Source organism: Macrobrachium rosenbergii, chromosome 6 (genome assembly GCF_040412425.1).
Source record: "Macrobrachium rosenbergii isolate ZJJX-2024 chromosome 6, ASM4041242v1, whole genome shotgun sequence".
NCBI classification, from domain to species: domain Eukaryota; kingdom Metazoa; phylum Arthropoda; class Malacostraca; order Decapoda; family Palaemonidae; genus Macrobrachium; species Macrobrachium rosenbergii.
This window is the reverse complement of record NC_089746.1, coordinates 17386853-17402005: the sequence shown is the minus strand read 5'-3', so window position 1 is coordinate 17402005 and position 15153 is coordinate 17386853. Positions and strand designations below refer to the sequence as shown.

The 15153-nt window shown below is 36.5% G+C and overlaps 1 protein-coding gene across 3 annotated transcripts in view; it reads right to left on the bottom strand.

The window, feature by feature from the left end:
* The window catches only part of Dora (Dorado), an 82180-nt gene that overhangs the window by 32123 nt on the left and 34904 nt on the right, over positions 1 to 15153 (bottom strand). The window contains exons 13-17 of one of the 3 annotated variants that reach the window (XM_067105006.1): positions 8636 to 8858; positions 5200 to 5445; positions 4267 to 4400; positions 3871 to 4125; positions 3362 to 3509 (exon numbers count right to left, since the gene is read on the bottom strand). In XM_067105006.1, coding sequence (XP_066961107.1) covers positions 3362 to 3509; positions 3871 to 4125; positions 4267 to 4400; positions 5200 to 5445; positions 8636 to 8858 — 1006 coding nt within the window. The remainder of the gene's footprint in view (positions 1 to 3361; positions 3510 to 3870; positions 4126 to 4266; positions 4401 to 5199; positions 5446 to 8635; positions 8859 to 15153) is intronic. The other 2 variants (XM_067105007.1, XM_067105008.1) reach the window with 2 other exon arrangements.

Below are 15153 nucleotides of genomic sequence, written 5' to 3'. Positions count from 1 at the left end.
TGTACCGTCTACGAAGTGTAAATGCGCTAGTGTTGCAAATATGTTCTAAAACATAGAGACATAATAACTAAGAGTTGTATTAGTCCAAATAAAAAACAATGTTCATGAAAAAGCATTTCAGAACAAAGAGAAAGAGACACAGAATAAAGAAGTTATTAAAAAGAGGTTGAGACGACTTCTAAAAATAGATCGGTCGGAAGGGGAGAGAGACAGAAATTCTCTTCCAACTCTATTTTTATGTTAACCATTTATTTCTTTTTTTAAGGGTAATGTATTAAGCTAACTTTTAAATGAAATTACAGTAACTTTAATTTCATTTAAAAGTTAACTTTTAAATGATTAGGGTCATATTTAGTGTTTAAACTTTAGAAATAAGCATTTATTAGCATTTTTAAATGATTAGGGTCATATTTAGTGTTTAAACTTTAGAAATAAGCATTTATTAGCATTTTTAGAGACCGTACCAAACTTACGCGAAAATTCACCCTACGCGAGGGGTTCTGGAACCTAACCTCGCCTAAGTTCGGGGTATGACTGTACTCTACTGAAATTTTCACTTTTCTTATAAGACCAAATCCTTCACGTAAGCTTTAGATGACTCAGAATTACTCCCATACAAACTATGATTATATGACATCATCTTGTAATTCTGCTATAAAAAATAGGACAACTGCATTCAGCAGTTCTTCGGGCTTTCCTTTCCATGATCTTTTATTCCCTTTTCCATTTCCATCATAAAGCGCCAAAGGTATCCTTGATGGACACATTTACTTCAAAATTCTTCTGACACACCTCCTCCTTAATTCACTCATATCTTGTGTAATGATACTGTAAAGCCCTCTGGGCATTCACCATCCAAAACAAAACACTAACCCCCGTAGAATGTCGGGTTTCCCCAGAAAACACAAATCGATGACTGACGGCTGAGTCAATGATTTTTATGTATTTTAAGGAACTACAATATTTTATTTGTATTAGGTATATTTCAGGTCTGAGAGAAAACAACTGATCAAAAAATTATGCTCTTCTTGTTCTGATGTCCTACACTAATTTTCTGCTCACAGATACCAGTGTCTTGTTGGAATTCTGTGATAATATATCAGTTAGTAGTTAGTAGTTGACCATGTCTGTCTACACTCGCATCCTAAAACACTAAAAACATAAACATCAATGCCCATTTAATTGCTTGTCTTAGTATTCTGTAAAATGTCACCTTGAGACCCACAAGTATGTGGTATAATTTCTTCATATTTGCTGTTAGTCCTTTTGTACTTGATTCATTATAAAGACCCTCTCTCAGCTTATTTCCTGGCATAAAGCAGAATTGAAAACTATTTGTTTTTACACATTTTCCCAGCCTTTCCTTGACCACATCCTAATGTGTCTATATATAATTTACAAAATACAAGCATTTTAACCCTTAAACGCCTACTGGACGTATCATACGTCGACTAAAATTGTCTGTTGGGTGCCAAGTGGACGTACCGTACGTTGACTACAAAAAATTTCACCTTCGGTCAACTTTGACTCGACCGAAATGGTCGAAAAACGCAATTGTAAGCTAAAACTCTTACATTCTAGTAATATTCAATCATGTACCTTCATTTTGCAACAAATTGGAAGTCTCTAGCACAATATTTCGATTTATGGTGAATTTTTGAAAAAACTTTTTCCTTACGCCTGCACGGTAACTCGGCCGAAAATTTCAGAAATTCTTTCGTCATTTTGCACCGTTTTATATTAGCCGTTACATAAAGTTTTATATATGAAAATGTGCGCAATTTCATGCAAAATACAGCAAAATACAACCCATGGTTGTAGCTTTTATCAGTTTGGAAATATTTTCATATAAACCACGATAACTACCAAAATTTCAACCTTCGGTCAACTTTGACTCGACCGAAATGGTAAAAAAACGCAATTGTAAGCTAAAACTCTTACATTCTAGTAATATTCAATCATTTACCTTCATTTTGCAACAAATTGGAAGTCTCTAGCACAATATTTCGATTTATGGTGAATTTAAAAAAAAAATTTTTCCTTACATCAGCGCCATAAATTCTTTCATCACGTTGTAAGTAATGTTTGCACCGTTTTATATTAGTCGTTACATAAAGTTTTACATATGGAAATGTGCGCAGTTTCATGTAGAATACAACAGAAAATAACTCATGGTTGTAGCTTTTATCAGTTTTGAAATATTTTCATATAAATCACGATAACTGCCAAAATTTCAACAATCAGTCAACTTTAACTCGACCGAAATGGTCGAAAAACGCAATTGTAAGCTAAAACTCTTACATTCTAGTAATATTCAATCATGTACCTTCATTTTGCAACAAACTGGAAGTCTCTAGCACAATATTTCGATTTATGGTGAATTTCTGAAAAAAAAAAAAAAAAAAAAAAAAAAAAAAAACTTTTTCTTTACGTCTCGTGTTATGTAACTCGGCCGAACATCTCAGAAATTCTTTCGTCACGTTGTCGTAATGTTTGCACCATTTTATATTAGTCGTTACATAAACTTTTATATATGAAAATGTGCGCAATTTCATGTACAATACAACAGAAAAAAATCATGGTTGTAGCTTTTATCAGTTTTGAAATATTTTCATATAAATCACGATAAATAGAAAAAATTCGACTTTCGGTCAACTTTAACTCGACCGAAATGTTCGAAAACTGCAATTGTAAGCTAAAACACTTACAGTCTAGTAATATTCAATCAATTAGCTTCATTTTTCAACAAACGGGAAGTCTTTAGCACAATATTTCGATTTATGGTGAATTTTTGAAAAAACATTTTTTACGTCCGGCGTTTGAATTCATGCATCATTTTGTGATAATATTTGCTCTGTGTTGCTTTGATCGTTTTACAATTTGTTATATACCAAAATCATCGCAATTTAGTGCACAATACAAAGAAAAAAAATTAACCCGTTAACTTTAACCATTTTTCTCACAGCGCAATTTGTATAAAATTATATATGAAAAATTTTTTTGCGCTGTCATATATTTCAATATTTATATATGATAATGATATTTTTTTTCATTTCTGATGGTTGCATTACTAAACTTCAGGCAATGACAAAAAAAAGGAGCAAAAAATCTTAAAAACTAAGCGTGCTGTGATTTTTTTAAAAAAACTTTTTTTTCCGCTTCGGCGCTAACTCCCGAACGCCACTGGCATACGGGAGACGTTTTTGTAAATAGAGGCTTGGCGTTTAAGGGTTAATATACACAGAGGAAAAAAATAGATAACTAAGTTTAAACAGGGAAATCAAGATTTTATGCAAGACAGAAGAACTTGACATAAACAAAACTCCTCAGAGTAACTTGAGGTAAAAATGAACCAACTTACTTGTTATCCAAGAGACATGTGATGAATACGTTCGTGACAGCCAGTTTGGGCTAACACAATTATGCAAGCCAAGTGCATACAACCCAATTTGGAAAGCACACATGTGAAGTGGTCGATGAGGACCCCGATGGTTTTGAGAACTGCTTGGCTGTTGAAATGAAGGTTATCAAATAAATTTTGTAATTGGCATTGTGCAATTCTTAAAAGACAACTCTTGAAACCAATTACAGTATACAATGAAGTTATGAGACTAATGACATGCAAGAGTACAGCAAAAATCAAAACCCCTTATATTCAGATATATTTCATATAAAAATCACAAATGCAAAGTGTAATCAATTAACTTCAGGTATATCTAGCAAACCTAGCCTCTAGGAACCCACTAAATACATCTGACAATTATTACAAAATCTAAAGGTATAAAGGCAGAGACACAACAGTTTTGCTTCCTCTGACAACTGTAGTATACTTTTGCATAGATCAGTAATCTGACTGAACTTTAGACGTACCTGGGTGAACAAAGATGTACTGCTATTTCCCCCAGCTCTGTTCAAAACAGTTTTTGCCAATTCAAACATGAAATATGCACTAGCTTCTGAGGGCTGATTAGGTACTGTTGGATATGCTCTTTTGCCCTTGAAGCGTACGCCTTTTCCATATGCTGGCTGGGGTCTTGGTTGAGCAGTTGTACTTTCTGGAGTAGGTTGCGATACTGGTTGAATTAAGGGGAAGCCAAGAGGAGGAGACTCAACTGGTTTGTTTGTCTGTAAACAAAAAAGCAGAAAATTAACTACAAATTGTTATGGCAAATTTAGCAATAGTATAGATATATCACTGCTTGTAATATATAACAGTGGCATACAAATAAATGGAGTTTTACAAACATTTTACATTTCTATAATTACCTCTAGACTACATATCTTGTCACCACTCGAGGAAGATCCTACACTATCGGAAGAATTGCCAGAGGAACCAGAATCTGAGCCAGGTCCTGCTGATTTTATCCAAGCTATAAGGTTGTCACGGGTATGGTAGAGACCTGTCAAAGTTATGGTTTCTGGACTAAACAAAGTTTGGAAAATTAAAACATCTACAGATCAAATAAACCTCAGCCACAGAATGTGCCCAACATCATTCATTTTATAAGAAACTATAAATTAAATTTTCTGCAGGTATTAAACTTACAATTCAGAAAAAGGAAATTAACTTTTTAATTTTGGATATTTTGTCATAATGAATAAACACAAGGATACTCCTAAATTTAACCCCTTAGTTAAATTCAGCATTATATAGTACAAAAATCCTTAGTTGTCACAGGACAGTCCTGTATAGGGTGCTCACTATACTGCACCTTGCTGGGTACTCTTATGGGAGTCCCATCCAGCAGCTGTCCTCTTTAACTTTACCTTGCTCCAATTTTAACCCCTTAATTTAAAAACAAGCCCTTCCAGGAAGCCTTACGATAAAAAAATAACCCTTCAGGCAAGCCCTGTTAGAATCCTGAAATGTAACGGTAACAAATTCTACAGCATCCCTTTGGCCCCAGCCACACTGCTTTGTGGTTTTATTTTTCAAGTTTCCCCCCTTCACTTGCCTAAGCTACCCTGTAAGTTCAATCATAATTTATATGCAAAATGCATCACATTTAAAAATGTAACCTGTCAAAAAAACCATATTAAAGATGTAACTGAGCAGCTACTATGTTATTTACTCTCATCATCATCAATGTCTAATAATTTTTTCACCAATCTGCTCCCCATTTGTGATATGTTTAAAAATTATTCCAATTCTTTATAATAGTGCAAATTCAAGCGAATGCTTTTATAAATCATCATCACCTTCTACAACTGCTGAGGTAGTCTGGTGTGAACGGTTTGGCATTCGCTTTTTTCTGCTTTTGCCTGCAGCCGCACACTTCTCCTCCCAAGCCTTATAGTCATCTTCCCAGCTGGGACTTTCACCCTCTTCTCCTTCCAAAAACCTTGATGAAGAAGCACCTCCCTTGGATCTTGCACCACCAACGGGTTGTGAAGGAGACAGGCTCAAGCGACTTACAGTACCTTCAATGTCAGACGCTATGGTTCCTGAAGATAAAGTAGGAATTTGCTTCATTGAGCTCCTGCTCTATGATATGCTTAGCGTAGATATGCTACACTTAAAAATTTTGAACACTTTACAAAAATTTGTGTAACATTTGACTCCAAAATTTCTTATTCACAGCACTTAAAGCATATATAAAGTTTCAAGAAAACTAGGTACTATAATCTTTGTAATGTTTTCTTTATCTAAAGATGCAAGGGGCACCAATCCCATGTTTCAGATCTTTCCTTCTCCTAATACTGGCATTTTTTCTCCTGTCTGGGTGTCAGCAGCTTCCTTGGGTCTTGAAACATCATCATAAGAAGAGGTAGATCACCTTTTCCCAATAGTGGTAATTGTGAATTAGGCCATAGCTAGACGAAATCCTCGCTGATCCCCTTCTACAAGCTTTTATTTCAACAGGGAACTCACACCTTAGTACAGTCCGACCTTTTAAATCCGGTACTCTGTGGTCCGGGAACTCCCATGATCCGGGATGTTTTTGAATCAGCCGCCATTAGTTCTTGAGGGGTTACGAGGGCGGCACCATACTTCATTTCAGTTTTTAATTTTTTTGGATTTCAGAACTGAAGCTTGCTCCATAAATACACAAGCAGTTTATTTCCAACAAAAACATTCTGTGAAACTAAAAAATTTACTGCATACAAAAGAACCGTAATTTGCATATTTACTTGTGTCTCATGCTATCATTAAACTTTCGTCCAAAAACATGATTTCATCATATACATCATGTATAGTGCAAGATGTAATTTCGGTAGATTATACTAGGCTAGGCTTTCTATGCCTGTCTCTAGTTTCAGTAGATGCCATTGATAATCCATATGGTATCTGAGTTAGCTTTTAACTAAGAAAGAGACCTATAAGCAAAAGTTCACTAGGTTAAAAGCAAATCTTCATACATTAAATCAGGCTTACCAACCTTGTGACTTGTCTAAGAATTCATTACTATTTCTTATAATAATTAACAACCACTTACTACTGCGTGCAAAACACGCATAAATAACATCAAGTAATGACATAAACAATCAAATCAAGAAACAGTAATTTTTTATGTCAGTAACCGTAACTACCACACGTTTATTAAGGGTTGTGTTGCAGCTGGTGACTTGTTAAAAATTTGCTAATTTTCAATGGTGACTTCCATAAATAAGAGTAAAATCAATCTTTATTCATCCTTCATGCAATGGAGAATGAAAGTGTTATAAAAGTATGCCAAAAAATTTACGGTTTTTAGCTGTGGCTGAAGAAACAAATGCACAGGCCACAAAAAGTTTTGGAAGAGTCAAAAGCAACATCTGATACTGGAAAAATCACTCCTTTATTTAATTTACTGCATTTATAAATAAGGCAACTTGCATTTTTAAATCCAGTTCTGATAATTGATGAAAAAAATGAATCTCCGAAATGCATTTCATTTAGCAACTAATGGCTATGATGATGTCAGTAAGATGCAATCAGCTGATGATATTAGGAACATAAACATTACAAGAATGCACATGGCACTTGATTGCTTTGTTCATAAATTATAATACAAGAATAATGCACGAAGCATAATTGCATATACAGGCAGTCGCCGGTTACCGGCAGGGGTTCTGTTCTGATGGCATGATGATAACCAAAAATTGCTGATAACCGAAAACCAGCGTTTTTTGGTGCTGAAAACGCGATTTTCGGTTATCAGCACCTCTGTTAGGTATCTATCAGCACCAATACCCAATTATCAGTGCTGATATAATCAGAAATCGGTGATTTTCAGTGCCGAAAATTGATGATTTTCGTCACTAGACAAGTGCCATAACACTAGATCGCCGATAACCGGGGACTGCCTGTAGTATGTAAAACAAGTTTTATTAAGATTATCATTATTCTTAATACAACTGTATTATTTGATTGACTTTTGTAAACAGATACCTGTCAGTTAATAACCTAACTGGGGCCAAACAACAATTTTATTAAAATTATCATTATTCATTCATAATACAACTGTATTATTTGACTTGTAAATGGATATCTGTCAGTGTAAGCACCTAACCAGGGCCAATAGTTTCTCTCTCTCTCACACATGTGAAGGTTTAAAGAAACAAAAGCAGCAGATTTTTTGTTTTTGTTGAAAACGAAAGCCAGATAAGTTTGAATTGACAAAAACATTGAAGGGTGCCAGGAGATCAGAATTTGACACTGCACTTATACACAGTGGTTTAAGCTCCAATATAGTGAAGGTGTAAGCATTTCCAGGGAAATGCTTATGGAGCAGGCCAGAATTTTCACAAGGAACTAAACCTAACGAATTAGTGATTATTCATAAGCTTTGTTCAACTTTTGATAATACAGCAACATATATGTACAATGAGCTGGCAAGACATTTACACAGGTGGTTATTTAGGGGTGATTTCTGTCATCCGGGATTTTCTGTGGTCCAGCAGTGGCCTGGTCCCAACAGTGCCGGTTTTAAGAGGTCGGACTGTACCTTGTAAAACTAAATGATTTTCCTGGCATTAAAAATGATGCTACTGGTTGTACATTTACGAGAAGCTCTAATACTACTTTGATGCAATGTACCATGCAATAAGTTTTTCTGATGTGCAATTTTTTTTTTTATTCAAATGTTTGCTTAACCTATCTCACTCATTTGTTATTAACTTCTCTCTGCTAACTCTTGTTTTCCATATGGACAACCTATTCCCTGAAACCATGTTATGCAAGTCAACAGCCTTCTATGCATGGTCTATATGAATATTTGCTTAATAATAATAATAGTAATAATAGTAATGATAATATTAATTTAATGTCCCAACATATTAAGTGGCTATATTGTCATGACTACTTTTGCAAGAATAAAATTCTGTACTTATATTTCATTCATACTTCACTACTTCATAGAAAAAGATCAGATAAACAGTTTCTTCTTATATCAAAAATTTTATAATCTGCAATTTGCTACAGTTAGAATCCTTTCTTTTACCTTGTGCATTTCACGGAAAAGAGGGCAGAGAACAAACACTAGCTAGCTATCTGATATATTTTTGTACTAATACCAGCATCTCCTAAAAGCCTAGACCCAGTCACTGCATGGAATAAACTGATCATTCCATTTTCCTTTTAATCAGATCATAAAAAGCAAATTAATAGCCCATATGCTACTGCTACTACTACGAATTACCAAACACTACCCACCTGTAAGATTCTGTCTCTGGAGGGACTGTATTGAAGACTGTTGTGGCTGCAAAGGAGATGTTGCTTGGCTACCAGATGAAGGAGTTGGTTGCACACTTAGAGATATCCCTGCCAAGGATGTTGATGGCATGACAGCTGCTACACATCCACTAGCTGCTGGAGAATCTGCTACTCTCATGGCCCCAACAGTTTCAGCAGTCTCTATACTACTACTGGTAGCTGGCTGTTTTGGAAAAATTTCAAATTATTGTCTTAGTTCATACTCAACATCAGCATACTAAAACAAAAATTCTAATAATTAGTACAAAATAAATCACAATATTTCATCACAGCCCCCTCAACCACACTGTCCCCACATCTGTGGTCTCTAATGTTCCCAGACTTAGTGTTTTGCCTTCCCAATAGAGGAGCAATTATTCACATCCACTGGTAGGCACCAACAACAACCCTCTCTGCTGCTGGAGAGATTGACTGACTGATTTATTAGAAACAATCTGGCATCATGACTACCAAGGACAATGACACTAGTCCTACTTTGTTAGACTGTAGTGCAGTCAGCAGATCTATCAGATGTTACCCAGGTTTTATGCTTGGCAGTCTGGACATTTTCCACTTTTCATATCCATCAGTAACGATTAAACATCCTTTTCCTTCTCTTTTCACTGCTAATTTATCATATATGCCACATATACGTCAACGTCTGAAGACTACAAAAACATTAAGAGTCGACTTGTATGCTGAATATAAAATGTGAACCTTTACCACTGTGGGGTAAACGTGTAAAACTGTCAGCCTAACAATCATTCTACACCACTTAACGTAACTCTTGCAGCATATCACAATTATCTCCTACTAAAACTCATGTCAGGTAAATTTAATTAACATCAAGATTATAATATTAATGGTACAATATTACAGTTGTAAAAAAACTTCAGCCCTGCAAACCCGTCACTTGCAAGAGCTGGTAGGCATACCACTGATACCATCAACACCTAGTGACCCACTGTTGAACTAAGAGTAACAACAAATAAAACTTGTAATGTTTCAGTGAAAATTACCAAGCCTTTCAGAACATGATAGTGTAATGGAAGTGTTGTGGCCTAGTTTCTGCAATGTAATGCATATTTGTGAAGTCTATGAGTGCTACCAATAAGTAGGGTAAATAAGTTTATTCGATCTTTGTGGGCTAACCACTGATTGTTAAAAAGTTGAATCACAAATATCTCATTTATGCATTTGCAGGGGAAGTGGTACCGACAAATTTTTGGGCTTTGTCTTACCCAGTGAATGTAGGCCTAAACCTGAATAACACCTTAGAATTTAAGGGTTAGATTACATGCCAGGATATACAGTACTTGTTTGAACCTTTTCACTTCACAGCAAATCAGCGTAAATGTGATCTTTACCCTATCCTAGTATAATCATCAACAATTCCATGTTTAAGTAACAACAGCTAATTTTATGCAGTGAATTTCACTCTCAAATTCTATGAAATTTTGTTAAAATTTACTTTGTTTGCTACTGGCTCATGAGTCATTACCTAATTAAATGCTGAGAGGTAGGTTTTGTCAGCTACCGCCTTGTTTGTTGTGCACAAACTACTAATTATATTTTTGAGGCTTTGCTTCACATCTTTTGATGTGAGTATTTAGTATTTTTGGTATTTCTAGGGAGGGATGTATCTGATTTCTTGTGTAATTTAAAATAATACATTCTTGTTGACCTAATAGGTCCCAGCATTTGGCCTTTGGCCTAATTGTATAAAGTCTGTTTAAAGTTCATAGATGTAAGTCTAGTCTCTGTATCACAGTCCATAATTAATATCTTCAACAGTTAATGTTTTCCTTTTTATATCACCTGTACTCTACTCGTGTATGTAATTTATGAATATTAGTTCTAAGACACTAGCTCCCCTCACCCAGACAATTTCACTGACAATGCTTAACTACAAACAACTCATTTAAAATTCTAGGTGTCCTCGATTTCAAACTTACATGCGAACCATAAATCAGAAAATTGGCATATTGATGTCTTTCAAGACTCCTTGAAGTTTGTCTATTCTGAGAAATGCTTTTATTTTGCCATGTTTTGGATACTGTTCCCTAGTTTGGTCTTTAGGAGCTGACTCGTTATCTTAAAATTGTTAGATTTAAAGTTGAATTCAATCAAATTTCTTATTCCAGGTTTTGGTATCCATATATGCAAAAGCTCGCTGTGCATGCTTTATAAAATTTTTAATAACTGATCATCCTTTGAATTCACTTCTTAGACTATACCATCCATCATGCACTGGACAGAGTTATGGCAATTCTAACAGATTTACTTTCTTTTTTTTTAAAGTTCAATACCACATAAAAGCCTTTCCTCAGGATAGACAAACTTCAGAAGTCTTGAAAGACATTAACACACCAATTTTCTGAGGTATGGTTCTCGTGTACATTTGAAATCAAGGACACCTAGAATTTTAAATGACTTGTTTGTAGTTAAACATCATCAGTAAAATGATCTGGGTGAGAGGAGTCAAGTGTCCTAGAACTAACATTCATACATTAGACACATAAGAATAGAGTACAAGTGATATAAAAATGAAAACAGTAACCATAATTTTCTAGTTTTGCCTAGTTGTTAATAAAGTATGGAATGATCTTCACGATCATGTAGTCAAATTGTTGGACTACTGAACAGCTTCACACAAGTAGTTGTTTAATTTTTTTTTTCTGAATTTTCCCTATAAAGGCTTGGACTTGTAGCATACTGATTTTCCAACTAGCACTGTTTGGCTGCTCAGTGTTTATCACTACCCTATTAATCATTTATTGCTTATTTCCATAAAAGTGACATCACAGTCACACCAGCTTTTACTGTTTGAGAGGCCTCAACTACACATGTATGACTTCGTTTAATTTTCATTTCACATGCAACTATCATAAGAGATAACTTCATTACTTTTATGAAGAACAGCTATCAAGTTTTTAGCAGATTGATTCTATTTAATGTGTTTATGCTTGTTTTTTTATTAGTGTGTCCTCGACTTGCGGCGCCTTTTCAGTGCTGTTGACGGCACTAATGACAAGAATAGGCATAAAGTTAATGGCTCTGTAACTTGATGCAACATCAAGTTATGGCACCATAAGCGCCATTAAAGGCGAAAAATAGACTTGTGGCGGAAATCAACTTACGGCACAGCGCTGGAATGGATCCCCTGCCGTAAGTTGAGGACGCACTTATATGCTTTGTTTTAATGTGAGTTTGATTAGTTGTCATATATGCATACTTGACAGTTTGCATATCACAACTTCTCTACTGGATTACTTTGAGTATTACTTATCATGGACGAGTCCAGGAGGGAGGGAATCGAGAAACTTTTTCATCTGTCACTGAGACCAATGCATTGAGTTTTTGCCACAAACTAGGCAACAAACAAGAACGGGAGACAACCCTAGCTGTCTGAGCACCAGACTAGATAGGATAAGCTGTGTAATTCCCAAATATGCTTTGCCAGGACTAAGGTTAACAGGAAGATAAGTCCCACTTGGGAAGACAAAGCTCCTCATAAACATAGACAACTTGACCAAAGAAGAGATCTACATCCCTCAGTCTAAACACGTGGCCTAAGGCTGGCAGAGACTGAGAGAAAGATATGCTAGGACTAGGTAATCCACTGAACAGATGTTCCAGCCTGAGAGAGACCTCATCTATAAAACCAATCACAGAAAATGGCCCACTTCACATAGGAATGGTAGAGGTAAACCAGATACCTGTGAGAGGAAAGCCTCTTTTGCAGGACCTGCTGGATATTATGTAGCTGACAGAGAAGAATGGACCATGAGAAATCTCCCTTAGTGCCTTGACAATTGGGGAAACCTCATAAAATGCTAAAATACATAACCTGACTGTTCCATGGATGTTGAAAAGTGTCTTCCATCACCAGCCAGGGATCTGGAACAGGAGAGCAGAACACCAGAAGCTTCCTGTTTAGCCATTTGGTACACAGGTCAATCATCAGTGTTCCCCAAATCTTGAACAGCCTTTCCATGATGCAAGGGTGTAGGGACCACTCTGTTTCCACTACCTGAATCTGGCAGCTGAGTAAGTCTGCCATTACACAATGGCTGACAGATAGTGTGGTGAGCCCTCTGCTAGTGTATGAGCCTTATCAACTGATAAAAGCAGGGAATTCATCTCTCATGCTTAATGATATGCTGCTACTGTGGTGTGGTTGCTCATAAGTTTTGCTAGGTCAGCAATGCTACTTGCACTTCCTGAACACTGTGCAGATGACGTTCTTCCTCTCTCCCCAACACCTGATACAAACAAGCCTTTCAGTTGTGAACAACAACTGGCTTTCAATCTTCTTTAAACAGCAAATTTTTGGGAGGAGAAGAATTCAGCGAAATTCATAAGAAGGCTCCTGTTGCCCATCCACCAAGCAATATCCTCTCTGATCTGAGGGGAATGAACTGGGAGGGAGAATAGCTTGATAGAGACCAGTGCCGCTTCAGTTGCCAATAAAACAAGCGGAGGCGAAGTCACCAAGGTGGAACAAGCTTCTCCAAAGATGCCAGGTGGATCAGGATGACCTGCCAAAGCTGAGCTGGTAGTTCTGACCAAGACAGAACTGCACTGTGACCTCTGGCACCTTGCTCACATAACAGTATGAGTAAAAGACTCTTGTAGATGCTGTTATCAGCATGCCCAAGTACTTTGCCTGCTGCTTACATGAAATCTGTCTTCTCCCAGTTTATCAAAATCCCCAGTTCATAACCAAATGAGAGTAGGCACTCTGTTCTGCAGCAACCATGTTTCCGAGGACAACAAAACTAACCGTAACATGCATAAACCCTGTAAAATGATCAAAGCTAGAACCAAGATGAACAACCCCTTGAACACCAGTGGGCTGTCAGTAGCCTGAGGCACTGGGCTTTAAATTGGTAGACAGTCCTACTGAAGACAGCAAAGATACTTCTGGGAGGACTGATGAGTGGATACTTGGAAATCTGCATTGTTCATATCCACCAAAAGCATGAAGTTGCCTTCTCTGATGGAATCCAACACAGTCAATGCCATTTCCATCTTAACTGATTCTGAAGGGCACACTCATTCAAAGGAGAGACACTGATGACTGGCCTCCAGTCACCTTCTTCACGAGGAAGAAACAACTTTCTCTTTCTACTGGACCTCTCCCAATCCTACCCCTACTGGAACTACAAACCTGGGTACATCTACAACCAGAGGAGAGGAAGTGCCTACACATGTGCTCCTGTCCCTCACAATGTCTGCACTTGTTTTTCTGTATTTTCTTTTATGAAAAACATATATGCATTAACAAACTTCCACAGAAGAAATCAGGTTTCAATAATTCAGCCACGCTAGAGCACAGCCAGTCATCTAAACTAGAACCAGATGAATGAAGGGTATTCCCCTCCAACTCACTCCCATTAACCACCAGTTAACTGCCTTTTTATCAAAACTAACCGTAACATGCATAAACCCTGTAAAATGATCAAAGCTAGAACCAAGATGAACAACCCCTTGAACACCAGTGGGCTGTCAGTAGCCTGAGGCACTGGGCTTTAAATTGGTAGACAGTCCTACTGAAGACAGCAAAGATACTTCTGGGAGGACTGATGAGTGGATACTTGGAAATCTGCATTGTTCATATCCACCAAAAGCATGAAGTTGCCTTCTCTGATGGAATCCAACACAGTCAATGCCATTTCCATCTTAACTGATTCTGAAGGGCACACTCATTCAAAGGAGACACTCTGATGACTGGCCTCCAGTCACCTTCTTCACGAGGAAGAAACAACTTTCTCTTTCTACTGGACCTCTCCCAATCCTACCCCTACTGGAACTACAAACCTGGGTACATCTACAACCAGAGGAGAGGAAGTGCCTACACATGTGCTCCTGTCCCTCACAATGTCTGCACTTGTTTTTTCTGTATTTTTCTTTTATGAAAAAACATATATGCATTAACAAACTTCCACAGAAGAAATCAGGTTTCAATAATTCAGCCACGCTAGAGCACAGCCAGTCATCTAAACTAGAACCAGATGAATGAAGGGTATTCCCCTCCAACTCACTCCCATTAACCACCAGTTAACTGCCTTTTTATCAAATGTATTTCCATAGGAAAAAATGTCATTTTCACAACAATTTTTACTAACATTCCTAACTTTATAAAAAAAAAAATGTCATTTGTACAACAAATTTTACTAACATTCCTAACTTTATAAAAAAGAGTAACTAAATGAGATGAGAAAAATATCTGTCATTTATCATAAAAAAACAACCTCCGGTCCCCAAAATATAGTTATCCAGAAAAGCTACTTCTCATTTCAAGTACAATGGCCCATATGTTAATGACAATAAATCAAAGCCCTGACCAACCATAAAACGCCAATTTGCTGGGCATTTTGGCTAAAATCTTAATAATAGTGATGGCATTTTCAATAACTTCAAACAACTGAAAATAATAAATAACAAACTAAAGGCAACTATAAGTCTAAACAAGA